Source organism: Dendropsophus ebraccatus, chromosome 6 (genome assembly GCF_027789765.1).
Source record: "Dendropsophus ebraccatus isolate aDenEbr1 chromosome 6, aDenEbr1.pat, whole genome shotgun sequence".
Lineage (NCBI taxonomy): Eukaryota > Metazoa > Chordata > Amphibia > Anura > Hylidae > Dendropsophus > Dendropsophus ebraccatus.
In genome coordinates this window covers 115,806,181-115,822,781 of record NC_091459.1, presented here as the reverse complement: position 1 = coordinate 115,822,781, position 16,601 = coordinate 115,806,181, and the positions used below count along the sequence as shown (strand labels likewise).

General features: G+C 43.4%; 2 protein-coding genes across 3 annotated transcripts in view; one reads left to right on the top strand and one right to left on the bottom strand.

The window, feature by feature from the left end:
* ADAM17 (ADAM metallopeptidase domain 17) overlaps window positions 1–6,214 on the top strand; it is a 38,749-nt gene extending 32,535 nt beyond the window's left edge. For both annotated transcript variants that reach the window (XM_069975715.1, XM_069975717.1), the window contains exons 18-20: window positions 125–213; window positions 1,047–1,103; window positions 2,545–6,214. In XM_069975715.1, the coding sequence (XP_069831816.1) occupies window positions 125–213; window positions 1,047–1,103; window positions 2,545–2,883 (485 nt within the window). In that variant the 3' untranslated portion in view covers window positions 2,884–6,214. The remainder of the gene's footprint in view (window positions 1–124; window positions 214–1,046; window positions 1,104–2,544) is intronic.
* A 522-nt stretch (window positions 6,215–6,736) lies between these two features.
* IAH1 (isoamyl acetate hydrolyzing esterase 1 (putative)) lies at window positions 6,737–13,753 on the bottom strand. The gene is made up of 7 exons (XM_069975718.1): window positions 13,672–13,753; window positions 12,118–12,186; window positions 10,508–10,560; window positions 9,707–9,855; window positions 8,502–8,663; window positions 7,970–8,091; window positions 6,737–7,331 (listed from the first exon to the last, which is right to left on the bottom strand). Exons 2-7 carry the CDS (start codon window positions 12,163–12,165, stop codon window positions 7,137–7,139), a joined length of 729 nt encoding a protein of 242 aa, XP_069831819.1. The 5' UTR covers window positions 12,166–12,186; window positions 13,672–13,753; the 3' UTR covers window positions 6,737–7,136.
* Window positions 13,754–16,601: the final 2,848 nt, after the last annotated feature.

Below are 16,601 nucleotides of genomic sequence, written 5' to 3'. Positions count from 1 at the left end.
TAATTCATTTGCTGTTTTCTGTTAGATTGGTGCTCTGCTGGTAGAGTCTTCATAAGGGTGCCGATCACCCCAGTGATAAAGATAAAGACTGACTATAGTTACCTATCCCTATCATTTTCTTTAGGCAAGTTCCTGGCGGACAACATTGTTGGATCCGTCATTGTCTTTTCTTTGCTCTTCTGGATTCCTCTCAGTATTCTAGTTCATTGTGTGGTGAGTAGATAATCTGTACAAATCCTCATGTGCTTTTAAGAGGAGTTCAGAAAAAGAATTCTTTCAAATCCACTGGTGCCAGAGATTTATAATTTACTTCTATTAAAAAAATCTCAAGTCTTCCAGTATTTACCAGCTGCTGTATGTCCTGCAGGAAGTGGTGCATTCTTTCCAGTCTGACACTGTGCTCTCTGCTGCCCCCTTTGTCCATGTCAGGAACTGTCCAGAGCAGTGCAGTAACAAATCCTCATAGAAAACCTCTCCTGCTCTCCAGACTATAAAGAATACACCACTTACCAGATTTTTAATAGAAGTAAATTCCAAATCTCTGGCACCAGTTGATTTGAAATAAAAAAAAAAAAATTGCTGAATTCCCTCATATAGATAATTTCATATCAATATCTATATGTAAGAGTAATGCCTATAGCTTGCAGTTTTTACTCTGGCCACTAAGCCTAATAATAAGCTAAACCCTAAATATTATGCCTAGAAAACTCCCATAGGAGTCAACAAATGTTCCAAGTCGTTGCTGTAAAGCATATTTCTGTATGACGTTATCAGAACTGAGAAATAACCCATAAAATGATTAAAAGAAAGCCAAACTGGTCCCGTAAATGCTTTGTGTACCCTATGGCTGTGTCCGGCCTCCTAGCTTCCTGTATACATAAGAATGAATGTGACTTGTATTGCTCTAGATGACTGCTCCCCTCCCTGTAGCGCTCCGGCTGCTCATGGGAGTTGTAGTTTACACGTTGGGGACCACCGGACTAGAACGTTCCAGTTCAGAGGTGTCTGATGGTTTACAGACTTATACATGTCTGCTTTCTCCCCAGGATAAGAAGCTGGACAAGCAGTATGAAGAAAACGCCAAAAACTTGTTCTTGCCAAGTGTAAGTGTTCATCTTGTAAGCAGGTTCTTCATGAGGTTTCCAGTAGGGATGGTCAAAATCTTCCGAGGTTCGGGCACGGAGCGGGCAGAGGGTGGATACAGCGGGAGGACCGCCTGGAAAACTTGGATACAACCTATGGCTATGGCTGTATCCCAGTTTTCCAGGCGATCCTCCCGCTGTATCCACCCTCTCCATGGAGCGGGCAGACAGCGGCAATCATTTCCGAGAGTTCGTGTTCGTACGAACCCGAACTGAAGCAGGTTCGGACCATCCCTAGTTTCCAGTTTCTAATCTTAAAGCTGTCGTGAGAGACTGACCTGACATTAAGGGGGTCTCCTGCCTGTGCTTTAGGATATGACTGATACAAGCTGCTGTAGCAGGCCTCCAGTGCCTCTGTACACAGTGTAGGGGCGCTGGTGCTTGCTGGGTCACCATTCACTTCACTTCATTCTGCTGGTTGGTGGGGGTCGGAGCCCCATCAGTCACACATTGACGATCAGTGTCATTTCCAGTCACTTGACAGTGTAGTGTATATGGGGACTTCCATAGACTTCATCTGAAACATTGTCCCTGCAGTATCGGAGGTGCCAGAGGGTTCTGTGCACCATAAAAATAGCTCTCATAGTGTAGTGGATACTTGTTAGGGAAAGATGACATAGATACATGAAGCTTAGTCCCTAGAATATACTATAGTGACAACACATCTGTCTTCATGCTAATGAATGAGCGGTTGTCACGGCCCTATCCAGGATACATGAATGGTCTCCTGCCCAGAGCTGCCGACATGAGCAGATAACAGCTGTTCATAAAGTTGTAAAATCGTGTTTTTTCTTTTAATCTTAAAGGGAATTTGTCAGCCTGAAAATGCTATCTAAGCTATTGGCATCATGTTATAGAGCAAAAGGAGCTGAGCAGATTTATATACGGGATTATGGGAAAAGATTCATTATAACTTGTAATTTATTGATTAAAATCTGTGATGTTTCCATGTTAAAGAGTCCAGTCCATTGAGTGCCGCTGCCCACTGGACTCCTTACACTGAATGATCAATTAATATGTTATAAGTTATACTGAATCTTTTCCCACAAAGATATAGAGCAGGAAGAACTGATCAGATTAATATATAACATGATGGCCATAGCTTAGATAGCATTGTCTTGGTGACAGGTTCCCTTTAAGTGCCATAGAGGGCCGAAGCTGCAGCATGCATCCCTCCTCCCTCCCACGGTACTGAGACTTATGCATTAGTTGTGCAGGGGAGAAAGATGTGCATGCTGCAGCTCAGCCTGACATCCTGGACAGGTTCTTTTTAAGGACCTTCGAGGGTCCTGGAACAAGTGGTATGGGGGAGGGCTCCTGTTGCATCTGGTTGTTTTACATTCATAGACACATGCAATATGATTTTTTTATTTAAATGTTACATTTTGTCTCTTTCTGGCAGAATGTGGAGATGTTGAGCAGTATGGACTCTGCCCCGGTACGGATTGTCAAACCTTTCCCATCCTCCCAACCCAACAACCGCTTCCAGCCCTTGCAGCAAGTGCCAGTTGCCCCGAGTTCTGCCAAGGCTGACCATCAGAGGATGGACACTATCCAGGAAGACCCCAGCACAGACTCGCACCTTGAAGACCAGTTTGATGACGATCCCTTCCCCAACAGTGGTTCTCCTGCCAAGTCTTTCGAGGACCTTACCGACCATCCGGTCATCAGGAGCGAGAAGGCCTCTTCATTTAAACTCCAGCGCCAAGGGAGAATAGACAGCAAGGAGACTGAGTGCTGATACCCCCCCAGGGGGGGGGGGAGAGGGGGTCGGCCGTGACAATCATTTAGATATCCAGAAATCCCTGAATTTGTGTACTGTTTTCTGAGGTTGCCAGATGTTGTATATATTTAATATTTTCTGCCAAGTGTTGTTTTGTACGCCCTAACACGTATTCCTAAAGGGAAGCCTTTCCACCATCCTATTTATGATTAAAACAGCTTTACACTGGTTTTGTACTGACATGATTGTAACATATTAGGGTTTTTTCATTCTTAAAATTAAAGGGGTTATCCAGGATTAGGAAGAAAACACACATCTACCTTCTTGTATACCATCCCACACCACCCCTGTCCTCAGGTTATGTGTGGTGTTCATCTCCATTTACTTCAGTGGAACTGAGCTGCAATACCACACCCAACCTGAGGTCAGGAGTGGTGCTGTAAAAAAAAAAAAGCACCCACTTTCCCTAAGCCTGAATACCCCCTTTTTAAGACCACAAAGGGTGGCAGATTTGCAGTCTTTGGTCATCTTACCATCCAGTCCTTGCAGAGAATGCTACTTTTTTAAAACTTTTTTTGTATGTATTTTTCTGACTTTACGGCACCAAAGGTTTGGCGTTAGGAAAATAAGAATCAAGACATTTTTTCATTGTAATGGGAAGGACTCTGTAGTTCTCTGTCAAAGGAATTGCATTATTAAGGCTATGTTCACACAAGGTATGGACAATGGCCATTGGAGTCGGGAAGGAACTTTCTCCCTGTGATGGGGCAATTGTCATCTGCCTCATGAGGGTTTTTGCCCTCCCCTGGATTAACACAGTAGGGTTTCCCTAGGTTGAACCTGATGGACTCTTGTCTTCTTTCAACCTTATTAACTATGTTACTATGTTGTTGCATTGAAATCAATGCACAACGGCCGGAAATAATTGTCATGTCAATTTTTTCCATGGCCGTGGCAAAGAATGGCCGTTGTTTAATACATTGTGTGAACAACGGCCGCTGTTTGCATTAACTTCATTGCAACACATTTCACTATCAAAAGAAAGGCCATTGTTTTAATTGAAAACAACGAATCTTCTTTTTATAAAATGTGAACAAAGCCTAAAAGTGAAATCCCATCTCATATAGTGATGGCACACCACTAGGATACGAGAAAAGGGATTGCCGTGCTGGTTTAGTGCTAAGCCCCCTGTTTTTCCCTGCACAGCTGCGCCCTCTGCAGGGAGACTACAGTAATGATCTGTGTTTTATACAGATTTGGAATATGACCACCAAAAACTGCAGTGGTGCTGTGGCTTGGCATGTAAGATGTCAATGACTACAGAACTGCACTGTACAGGGATTATATTTGCTGATTTGTTGTGTGTATACACTCTTCCATACTGACATTATAGTAGCAGAAGAAAAGCTTTGTCTGTCCAGGCAGGATGGGAATTATAGTTTTGCTGAAGGTTCCCAATCCCTGATATAACCCCACAATACATATTCCTCTGGATCGGGCGTCTGCACCCACACACTGAGCTGATATCCATAGATGTACATGGCAGGGATCAGGCTTCAGTTATGATTTGTATCATGGTTATAGATTCATTATTGGTTCAATACTAAATATTACCCAAGGCGATATAAGCCAACTTCACTGTGATCTGACTTCTATTACAGCGTCATGTGCTAGATCTAAGAGAGGAAGGAAAATCTGTAGAGACAATTATTTCTGGCTGTTGTCCATAGATTTCAAAGCAATTTTCATGGACCTGTCAATATAAAAAAACTTTTATAAATTTTGATCGGTCCTGGTGCTCCGACACATACGGATCGGGAGATAGTGGGGAGAGGACTGCAGCACGTCTGCTACCCACACTGAGTTAAAAAAAAAAAAAAAAAAAAGAGTTGGGCTCCATAGGAGCCCATTATAAGTTAGAATCTTTTTTTTTTATTATTATTATTATTTCAGAGCGGAGAGTGGATGCGCTGCAGCTTTGGTCCTCTTCCCGCTCCATCTTCCGATCGGTAGGGGTCTGAACATTCAGACCCGGACAAATCAAAACTTTTGCCATGCCTCTTTGACATTTCAAAAGTTTTTTTTTATAACAACAGGTACACTTTAAAACAACGGCCATTGAGTGCCAAATAAGGGCCGTTGTTAATACAATGGGTGAACATAGCTTTATGATGCATTTGCCTTGCCCTTTTTTTTATTTTTTAACTATATAATCACTGACCAAAGAAAAAAACATTTATAAAACTTGTTTCCTTCATAATGGCACCATAAAGATGGATACCCTGCAGACAGGAGAGCGGCCACCAGATGTGAAAAAATCAGCTATATATGAATCCAAAACTTACAGATCGGGTGTGAATTAGTTAAGTCTACAGGAATGAGTGTCACGTTTTGTGTGCTGGACTTTTCTGGGCAACAGGCTGACAGTCTCTTGTCTAGGACTGTATCCATCCAGGCAACCAGATTGAACCAATTATTGGCCAATAGTTTCGGCCACTGTAATACTACAAGCAGGCAAACGGCAATGTCCTCTCGGAAAGTCAGCTGTTTGTGTTGGATCTGTGCCAAACAGCTTTCACTTAAAGGGGCAGTATGCCATTGGACTACCCCTTTAAGATGAGTAACAGGGACATAATGTGGTGATTTTTCTGCACATATTTTAGAGTCTTGGCCTAAAGACGGGTCCAATGACTCAGAACCACAGTTGAGCCAGGACAACTGTAAGGTGGCAAAATGTCTGTGTATTAGGATTATGTAAAACTAACCTCACCTTGTATTCACAATTTACACAACTCTGATACAGTTGAAATGCACAGATTTTTATAGTTCTCCAATAACTTTAATAGAGTAAAGAATAAAAATGCATTAGAAAAAATGTATATATTTTTAATTTTTTAATTCCCCATTTTGCGTGTCATGCACTGTAACCACAAGTTACTTCTTGTGTCTTCAGAACCAGCAGCTAATGGTAGACAGATGACCTGCAGTGCTGCGATCCTGGGTGCTAATCTAACCCAGAACATCTTCACGGAGTCTGTATGTCCTGGTGTGCCGGATGACTCCAAACTCCATACCGATAGGCTGCCTTTCTATGAAATTGTCCCTAGTGTGTGTCTGACACTGTAGAAACAGGCTGATGTGAGTGATGACAATCTGTACAGTGCAGTGTATACTTATTACTCCTATATCCAGGAAATGACACTGTGACATTGGGCTGACTTGTAACCAGGCTTTTCCCTTTAAGTATTTTGACAAGATGTATATTTCCTAGCTATTAAACAATATGTGTTTGTTTTTATGACTAATGTTGAATTTTTTTTTTTTGACACAAATAAAAATGAAAAACTAATTTACCTTGTTTTTCCAACAATTTAAAGGAACAATTCACAAAACATGTACGAACTGGGCAGAATAACCCATTTTTGGTCTAAGTTCAGTATTCCATAGGCGAATATTTTTAGATTTTTATTTTTTTTTTGCCTTTAAAAAAAAAAAACCAAAATCTGCCTGTTTCGAGTATTCACCAAAAAGTTAGCATAATCCAGGATTAGCGCCCAATCTATTATTTGTGACTTTTTAAAAAGCCACACTTATAGGTGCAGGCCTACGTCTGGTCAGTACCAGGTGACTATGCTTGTGCAATTTTTGCTGCTTCTGCTGCTTTTTACCATTCAGGTAAACTGCACCCCTTGTTCAAAGGTGAAAGTGCATGCAGCAGCTCAGCCCGGCCTCTACAAATCTTCAGCATATAAGATGATGATCTTATAACTTTGCAAACAGCCATCAGCTAAGAGACTATGTTCTATCTGCCCGTGCCTGCAGCTCAGAGCTGACAGATTCCATTTAAGTTATTAATAAAATGACACAGAACTTTGAAACATAAGATTCCCGATTTATTGGTCACTTCCTCCGAGTCTCAGCCATTCATTCACTATAGTGCAATAAGAATTGTCCGCTGCCCCACATACAGCAGAGCAGTAATGTAACCTGAGTGATCTAGAGAAGAATGTTAACGTAAACCATTGACGGCCGTGCCCAGGGTGCGGCACGGACAAAGAGGAGTTTATATCTCCCCAAATCAACATTAGAACAGCAGAGAACTATAATATACTATGATTTCCAGGCTACTGCAAACTGTATATAATGAGCTACATGATCATGGAGCCATATTGTCCCTGTGGACTGGTTATGCTGTGACCATGGTGGGTAATCCTGTCCACAACATGGGCAGCCCTGTATCCTTAGTTTATAACCTGGTTTGGTAAAGGGGATCATTGATCCTTCTTTTCAGCGGTACATTGAAAAAGAGAGGATTCTGGGTTATTATTGTCCACGTCGTTCCAATAAGGCAAGATAAAAGGCAGGGCCTCCAACTTCTTCTCCAGGATGGGCCACAGCTTGGACTCCAGGAACTGGTTGCCTTCATCCGATAAATGCAGCCCGTCTGATAGATACACAGTGCACTCCTGGAAAACAGAACACTGTATGATGACTAGTATAACAGATCATATGGGTATAGCATTGTGGAATATCACCAAATCCAGGATGGATATACTCTGCATGAACCTCTCCCTATAGGTAGAGATGATCAAACAGTGCTGATGTTCAGGTTCGTTCGAACTCGAACCATTGGCATTTCACTACCGCTTGGAATTCTGGGATACAGCCTAGGTAATAGTCTGTATCCCTGTTTTCCAGGTGGTACTCGGGCTGTCTCCACCTTCCCCATGGAATGGGAAGGCAGTGGGAGTCAAATGCCGATGGTTTCGAACGAACCTGAACATCAGCGCTGTTCGATCATCTCTACCTATAGCCAAGTGGTATTAAATCATGTATCATGCGAAAAAGTTAGGATTTAGATAAAGTTAGGGACACTGTACATTTTTTGTTATGTTTAAGAAACCTTTTTAATTTAGTGAGTATTCATAAAGAGTTCAGAGAATACATATTGCACATTTGGCTGACAGGTATTCCCTTCAACCCCCCCCCCCATCACATGTATGCTCAGCTTGGCTAAGTATGCATGTGCTCTGAATAGGGAGAGGGGAGGTCCCTGTACACATTAGATAGTCCACACTAAGTCTAATATCACAATTCCTCTTACCGAGCCACCTTCCTGCATTAGAGTCCACAGATCCACAACTTCTGCCCCGCTCTCAGTGCCCACCTGAGCACAGGCCTTGGCGTATGCCCCAGCTGCAGAATTCAGACGATTCAGCTTTTGTCCTTCAGAATGAGAAAATGCAGCTATTACTGTGAGTAATGATGTATCTATGAGCACTGTCTAGTATTACTATCTGTATCTACATTAACAAAGAATAAAGCAGCCATTGGGTTATTATCCTTGTGGGTATCCTGAGCCGGACTGGTGATATTATTCAGCCTAGAACTACACAGCAACTGATGCAACTACTAGTAGTTCCTATGAAAGTTGCAAGCAACCTCGCAGCTGCCTGAAAAGTTAGGAACCTTGAAATTTCAGTGACTTTTTTTTGCCTGATAAGATATTCAGCGCAGTCAGAGACAGAGGAAGCAGCTTGGCAGCAATAATGTGCGCTTCCCCTCACCCTGCTGGGTTATAAATCAGTAATGGAAGATGTATACTGTGCTCGGTAGGGTTATCCAGATGCTATTACCCTTGGTGAAGCATTGCTGTTCCCAGGACGGTTCATGAAGTGGAGGCGGCGTGATCAAGATGATTTTATCCTGACTGATACTGACGCTCTTCAGATACTGGATCATGCTTCTCAGGTTCTCAGTGTATTCCTCCAGAGGGACGTGCTGCTGAGGGTTCTCCTCTATGTAAAAAAAGAAACTTAATAGATGAGCGAACCTCAGTGACAGTTCATCTGAACCTGAACTCTGCAGTTGATTACCGGTGGCTGAAGAAGTTGGATGCAGCCCCAGGGAGTCCGGGAAAACATTGAGGCAGCCTATGGCATATGACTATATCCATGTTTTCCCAGACTCCCTAGGGCTGCATCCAACTTCTTCAGCCACCGGTAATCAACTGCAGAGTTCAGGTTCAGACAAACCCGACTGTACTTTAAGTTTGTTCATCTCTGAAAATGAACAGTAATTGGGCGTAAATCCTGTAACAGCGCTGAGCTTCGAGCCCAGCAAGGGGCGTCCTCATTACTTCTGCAGGATGCCTTACTGGCAGAATCTGCAGAAATGTCCGATACAGTGATTGAAGAATGGTACAGAATAGATGAAGAATATCCAAGATAAATAAACTACAATTCCCATCATGCCTAGACAGCCAAAATGTTATCTGACCAGACATGATGGGAGTTGTAGTCAGGGAGGAAGTAAATTACCCCCAATTGAAATAACTGAAGAGGGCAGCCTGCAAGCGTATAAAGCTGATAAACATATTAAGTTGAGTATATATACTGATGGTATGCTATGTGGACATCCCAATTTTCACCTCCCTGTTAGTGAACCTATTGTGGGGGCTCCCATTGTTGGTGGGAATGCCCACAACCAGAGAATTATCTGGTGGCTGTTGAGTCACCCAAAGGTTGGTCCTATGCGGAGTACTTCCATATGTCCCATCACACAGACAAGGCCTGTACTGGTAGAGATAAGCGCAATCATCGGCAAATGAGACTGATCATTCGGCATTTGAATACACGTGGCTGAAAACATTGCATGCAGTTCTAGGGAGTCCTGGAAAACATGGATACAGCCTATGTCCTATGACTTCATGTTTTCCAGGACGCCCTTGGGGCTGCGTCCAACAGACACCAATATTTAAATGCTGAACGATCAGACTTGAGTTTTGCTCGTCTCTAGTAGAGACCCCTTATAATTATGATTTACCACAAAGCACGTCTACCTTTTATGGAGTCGTCATTAGCGCCAAAGAAAATAGTAACGGCGGCGATGTTTTTGGCATGGCAGCTATCAGGGATGAGTTTCGGCAGGATGTGTTTCGCCCATCTGGTGTTGTACCCAGACAGGCCGCGGTTGAGGACATCACATTTTCTACAGGAAGAGAGAAGCTACATTATATATTGGATCAGCATGTTTCTGGAGCTCTTTATGCCACTATTTGCAAAAGTGATCCCAAAGACAATTTATTCTTGTACATGTTTTCTTGTTCTTTTAGAATTGTTGATTAAGTGTGTTGTTAAGGCCACCGTGATAGGCATACATGTATATTTACAGGGCTGACACCCTGCAGATAGGAGGTGATTGGACAATGATGGACCTTTCTTCCATGTTTGAGCTCTTGCTGTACAAATTGCATAATTCACTACTGATATGTATACCTGTCTCTTCTCTCCTAACCGAACAGTATTGTGGCCTGATTTCTTACAGGTTTTTCTTTTTTGTATTACCTAGAAACTTGAATAAAGTCTTATTTAAAAAAAAAAAAAAAAGTGATCCCAACCTGTTGTAAAACTATAATCCCCAGCATGCCCTGGCAGAGAGTTGTAGTTTTGCAACAGTTGGAGATCACTGTTTTAGAACATATTGAATTGTGAGCAAAAGATGTGGGGAGCTTAAGAGACGCACAATTAATCAATATAATGAATGCTGCAGTGGAGGAAGAGACTGCTGAACCAGCTTTATGGTGTGCCGGCAAAAGAAATTCTCCCCTATTTCTATTCTGCGTAAACGGAGCAATACTCACCGCACCAGCTTATTGGCCAGTGTCGCTCCCCAGCCATTTGTTTCAAAGGCAAACTAGGAAAAAAGAACAAAAAAAAACCCGATTGGGATCAGTGCTGAGTTGTTAACCATTTAGAGCACCCACACATTGTACAAGGCTGGGGATACACAAGGACTGTGCTGGAGTGTGTGCATGTATTCAATGCATTAAAATCACCTGAGGGCGCAATCTGCAGAGTAAATGCACAACCTATTTATAACATTAGTATTTAAAGGAGAAGTCCATCCATTTCTAAAATCCGGCAGCTGTCAGGGGGGAATTTGATCAGGAGTAGGAACTTACCTCTCCCCGTGTCGGCAGTGAAAGTCTGGACCGGCCTCGGGACCCTGCGGGAAGGCACTTTCCCCCAGTTAAGATGATGTCACAGAAAATGCCTGTCCTAGCTGATGGGCTGGCCGCTCAGCCAATCAGTGACTAGAGCGGCATCCAGAAAGGAAGTGACGTTTCAGCGCCAGAGATCCTGGAGCCCAACAGGGATCCCAAGGCCGGTCCTGCCACTCACCATAGGCACGGGGAGAGGTAAGTTCCCCCCTTCCGGCTGGCAGATGTTAAAAATGGCTGGACTTCTCTTTAATAAAATTTTATTTAAAAAAATATAGCCATTATGGTATGGTATGTCCAGATTCTGAGATCTCCAGTGGCGGACGGTTTATGATCAAGGTCGTTCCCTCCATGTGGAAGCCAATGTCACTTCTAACATAAATCACTTTATTTACCAAAAAGGACTCCTAACCACAGAAAAACTTCTTATCTCTGACCACCCATAAAGCTCAAGTCAGCTGTCATTTGTGTAAACCTGTGTATCTATTGATGCATGTCCACAGTGATGCAATGTAACCTACCCTCTTTCTCTAGGTTCTTGCATTTACAAACCCAGTAACCATTTGCATCAGTAACCCCTTCCCCCACTATGTCATCTATAGCACTGTGTATTCTATGAACTTTAAATGGTACTATGTCGTGGCATAGCAGTAGATTCTATGCTGCGATTGGCCAGATATATAAGGGAGGAAGTGTCTGTGTGTGTACTGCTGATGCACAGCCCAGCTCTGGTCCTTTCCCCTGAAATGGAGAGAATGAGATATAGCTGTGCACCATGAATAGAGTCTCAATAACAGCGGTGTTAGCCATGTCACAACCTTGAAGGGTTAATCTAACAAACCCATGTCTTTGGAAACAACTTATACACTTTAAGCTTATCCATGTCCGTCAAACATTACCTGATCATCCAAAACAAAGAAGGGATAAGTCCATAAGATACAGGGATTCTGGGGACCCCCCTAGAACGCCCATATACCCTTTTAGGACACATAGAAGAGGGTTCTCGGTTCTGCATTCAGGCAGGAGGCAGAATATAGGATTCACGTAGATTTCCATTGTTAGAGAGCAGTGCATTGTGGGAGCCGAGAGGTCAGAGTCCCGATAACACGCTGGCAATGTGTCAGCAGTGATATGGTGACGGTGCAGAGCGGTAATGATGATAAATCACCCTCTCCGGCCGACTATACGCTGAGGTGACGTCTCAGCACTTACACAGACTGCAGAGGCAAGCATGCGGAAAATCTCCGTACCTGAGTGATTGAATCTCCGAAGAGGATGATCCGAGGCCAAGAAAGCATCTCGACGTTCACAGGGGAAATCTGCAAGACGCAAGGATGTAGGAGAAGAAACGTACATTAGCCGCATAAGATCTGTACTATATTAGTCTCGGCCTGGTCTTGGCCATTGAGTTCTGCAGTCTCAGTTGTTCCCAATGCCACAGGAGTCTAACACCCAGCCCCTAGCAGTGCAGTCCCTGATCCCACAGTGTACTCTAATAGGAGCTGCCACAACTCATATCCTGATCCATCAGTGGTAGGGGGCATTGTAGAGAAGTGGAAGTGTTTACACAAAGGGAGATCTATGGCGCTTATTGTAAGAGTCTGTAGCAACCAATCACAGCTCATCTGTCATTTCTCACATTGCTCTGGGAAAATGAAAGCTGAGCCATGATTGGTCGCTATGGACAACAAAGAGTCTTATTAAAAGGCAGCGCCATCAATCTCCTACATAGTATATACATGTCACCAACCCTCTGTTGACTAAATAACTACAGACCTAACCTCATCTGGCATCACGATCAGCACTAACCACAACCCCGCCATGAGTTTGGGTTTCTATGACTGAGCAGCTGCATGCATGCCTTACAACACCAAGCACAATGCCAGGTGTAGGATGGTGTGGTGTAAAGCCGCCGCCACTGGACCCTGAAGCAGAGGAGACATGTTCTGTGGAATGATGGATCACACTTCTCTATCTGGCATCTGATGGATGAGTCTGGGTGGAGTAACTGCCAGGAGAACGTTACCTGCCTGCCTGTAAAGTTTGGTGGGGGAGGGATAATACTATTGGGGTTTATATAAGCCCCTAATGGTGCGTTTACACAGAGAGATTTATCTGACAGATTTTTTAAGCCAAAGCCAGAAACTGACTATAAACAGGGAACAGGTCAGAAAGGAAAGACTGAGATTTCTCCTCTTCTCAAATGCATTTCTGGCTTTGGCTTCAAAAATGTGTCAAATAAATCTGTATAAACGCACCATTAGTTTTAGTGATGGGAGATTCTAATGTTGCAAACCACTAACACCTGATGGACAATTGTTCATAATAATGCCTATGGATGTGGAATGAGGGGGGGTCCTAAAGTAAAGCCCCTACAGACTAATGTGTAGGGGTCCTAAAACTTGTGGGACATTGGGGGGCTCCCAGTTATGTAATTACAATAGTGCAATATAGCAGCCATGGGTAATGTCTGGCCTGCTTCAAAACTACAACTCCCAGAATGCCCAACCGTCGTGTTACACGAAAGGCCTGCTGGGAGTTGTAGTTTCAAAACTTCTGAAGACTAAATAAACAGGAAACAAACTAGTTAACGCCAAACTTGAGGTGAGTAGTGGAGACAGTGGCCGGGTGACCGGAGGGGGCGCTTAGTCTTCCTCCTCCGCCCATGCAGCTCAGCAGTCAGGATACATGTGTCATATACTACAAGGACCCGGTCCCCCCGACACACACAACTTCCTATACAGCAGCGATAGGAGCCGTCACCGCATAATCTGCACACTAGGCTCATAGAGCGCAATACAAACCCTCTCAGCACCGCGCACAGGTGTCGGTCCCGGCTTCGGGGGAGGAGGGGCGTAATGTGTCACAAGGCCAGGGATCCACGCAGGCCACGCCTCCTCCAGGACGGTAGACAGGGCGGCAGCGGCTTCTTCCTTGAGGGATCTTCAGGCACAACAGCGACATCTAGCGGTGGTTATTGGGAATGACAGTCTATTTTATAGAATGTTTCTTATGGGGATGGATGGTAAATTGTTATCACACCTAACACTATTTTAGATTTTAGATTTTATTATTAAAGTAATACAACAAAAAATGCTCCTTATTCTTCCAATTGTCACAATATGGCACTAGACTTCTTTGATCTGTAGTAATCATGTATTTGTGGGTCCATCACATGACTGATACTGTTCATGGTCATCTTTAGCCAAGATGATCGACACAACAATACAACTCTACAAAAGCAAAGCGGAAGCATCTGTGATGGATTACACTTTCTATGAGATCCGATTCACTGTTAAAAATCTCATAATTTTCTAGGGAGTCAGAGCACTTGCGTCTAGATCAGTCATGCCAAATCTGGCCCGCAGTGCCATTATTTTTGGCCCACTGAGCTTTTCCATTGCTGTGTTAAATCTGGCCCGCCTGACGTTGCAGCAGATTATAATATGGGTGGTCCGGACAGCCGCTTGGACTGGACTACTATATAAGAGATTATTTTAGGGACTGGCTTCTACATAAGAGACTATTGGGAGATCTGGCTTCTTTTAAGACTATTAGGGAGAGCTGGCTATTATATAAAACTACGGGGGAGGGGTGGTTTTGTATAAGAGATCATTTTAGGGACTGGCTTCTATATAAGACACTATTAGGTAGGGCTGGCTTCTATATAAGAGACTATTGGGGAGGGCTGCCTTCTATATAAGAGACTATTGGGGAGTGCTGGCTTCTATATAAGACACTATTGGGAGTGCTGGCTTTCTATATAAGACACTATTGGAAGGACTGGCTACTATGTGGGGCTCTAATAGTAGGCCTGGCTAGTATGTGGGGCACTATGGGGGGGGGGGGGCTACTACATGGAGCACAATTATGGGATTACGTACTGCTTGAGGGATATAATGGGTAACTACCATGTGGGGACAATTACTTTAGGATAGGCAGTGCCAGGAACGCTGCTCTGACAGTGCCAGGAACGCTGCATGCAATCTTCATTAAATATTAAGGTTGGCCCGCGACTTTCTTCAATTTTTTAATTATGGCCCACTGTGTATTTGAGTTTGACACCCCTGGTCTAGATAGTTCTTCTTTACAACAAAGAACTGTAACTGTATTACAATCTCCAGGGCTGTGTGGAGCTGGTATACTACTATATAGGGATTGTATTGGTCTGTATATTGTCAGTTTTATTTAGTAGCAGTATTAGGATAGTATTCAGTAATCATGTGGTCATGATGGATCTTTCCATTGTATCGTAGTAATAGCCTTGGTTTAATGGGCTTTGTACAGTAACAATATAGAGATATTTGTTCCTTATTATTAGATAATTCTAGTTCCCTGCTGGCCACTATTTTTTTCAACCTGTGGGAATGCAGCTGTTTCCTATCCTTAAAGGGGTTAGTCAGAATGAAAAAACAGCTTCCCTATCGTCCCATTGGCATCACAACGTATGGGGTAAAATCGCCCCTGCGACGAAGGAATATTTTAATGAACATAATTAGATAAGATTTTAATCCCCTCCTACGGAAGTATAAATAGGCCCCGCCTCCCCACATCATCAGTCTTTTTTTACTTCGGATGCCTTTGCCTCCCTCCATTTGAACCTTTGGAGGAGGTAGACCTAAAATTTCTCACATTTAAGTGCACTCTACTGTTGGCTGTAACCTCAGCCAAGAGGGTAGGGGAGCTTCAGGCCCTTGGCTCAGCTCCTCCCTATGTATCATTTGCAGAAGACAAAGTAATCCTCAGATTCCTCCCAGGCTTCCTACCTAAGGTACCTTCATTTGCAAATATAAATGAACCGGTGGTACTTCCTGTGTTTTATCCTGCAAGTCAATCCCAAGATGATGTGAATCTCTCTCTTTTGGATGTCTCTAGGACAATTAGAATCTATTTGTCCAGAGTTGCAGATTTTCGTAAAGATGAAAATCTGCTTTTTCTTTTTGCTAGTAAGAATAAAGGGAAAAAGGCTTCCAAGCCCTCCATATCTCGCTGGATTTGCGATGCAATTGGATTATGCTATTCGTCGGCAGACAAGACCCCTCCAGAATTCACAGGGGCACAGCTGGGCTGAAAGATCATCCGTACCCTTGGAGAGTATTTGCCAGGCTGCCTCCTGGTCGTCTCTATCTACATTCGTCAGGCATTATCGTTTGAGTGCCAAGTTTGAAGCCAGAACAGCCTTCGCCAGATCTGTGCTCAATGCCGCTGTTCTGGAGTAACCCACCCTGGGGATATCTTGCTAGTTCCCCATACGTTGTGATGCCAATGGGACGATAGGGAAGCAAAAATTATTATGTTAATTTGTTTTCCCTGAGACCCATTGGCATCACAAGGCTCCCTCCCTTGTTGTTAGATCTTGTTATTTGACTGATGATGTGGGAAGGCGGGGCCTATTTATACTTCCGTAGGAGGGGATTAAAATCTTATCTAATTATGTTCATTAAAATATTCCTTCGTCCCAGGGGCTCGCAGGGGCGATTTTACCCCATACGTTGTGATGCCAATGGGTCTCAGGGAAAACAAATTAACATAATAATTTTTGCTTCCTTCTTGTGATTGATTAGTTGTGTGTGGTATTACTCAGTCCCATTAACAGAGTAAACAGAGCCGAGTTGTAACTCCACATACATCCTGAAGGCAGGGGTGGCACTGTTTTCAAAGTTTTTCTTTCCATTTCAAGATAACTCTTTGAATGGGATAAGAGAGTGGAAATGCAGACAGGTTGTAGTTATCT

What these genes read in the sequence shown, in the direction of transcription:
- IAH1 (XM_069975718.1), bottom strand. Translation starts at nt 12,165, where the DNA reads ATGCTTTCTTGGCCTCGGATCATCCTCTTCGGAGATTCAATCACTCAG. An exon ending in CTGGCCAATAAGCTGGTGCG is followed by an intron (nt 9,856 to 10,507) that starts GTGAGTATTGCT and finishes CTCTTCCTGTAG; the next exon opens with AAAATGTGATGTCCTCAACC. An exon ending in TAATGACGACTCCATAAAAG is followed by an intron (nt 8,664 to 9,706) that starts GTAGACGTGCTT and finishes TTTTTTACATAG; the next exon opens with AGGAGAACCCTCAGCAGCAC.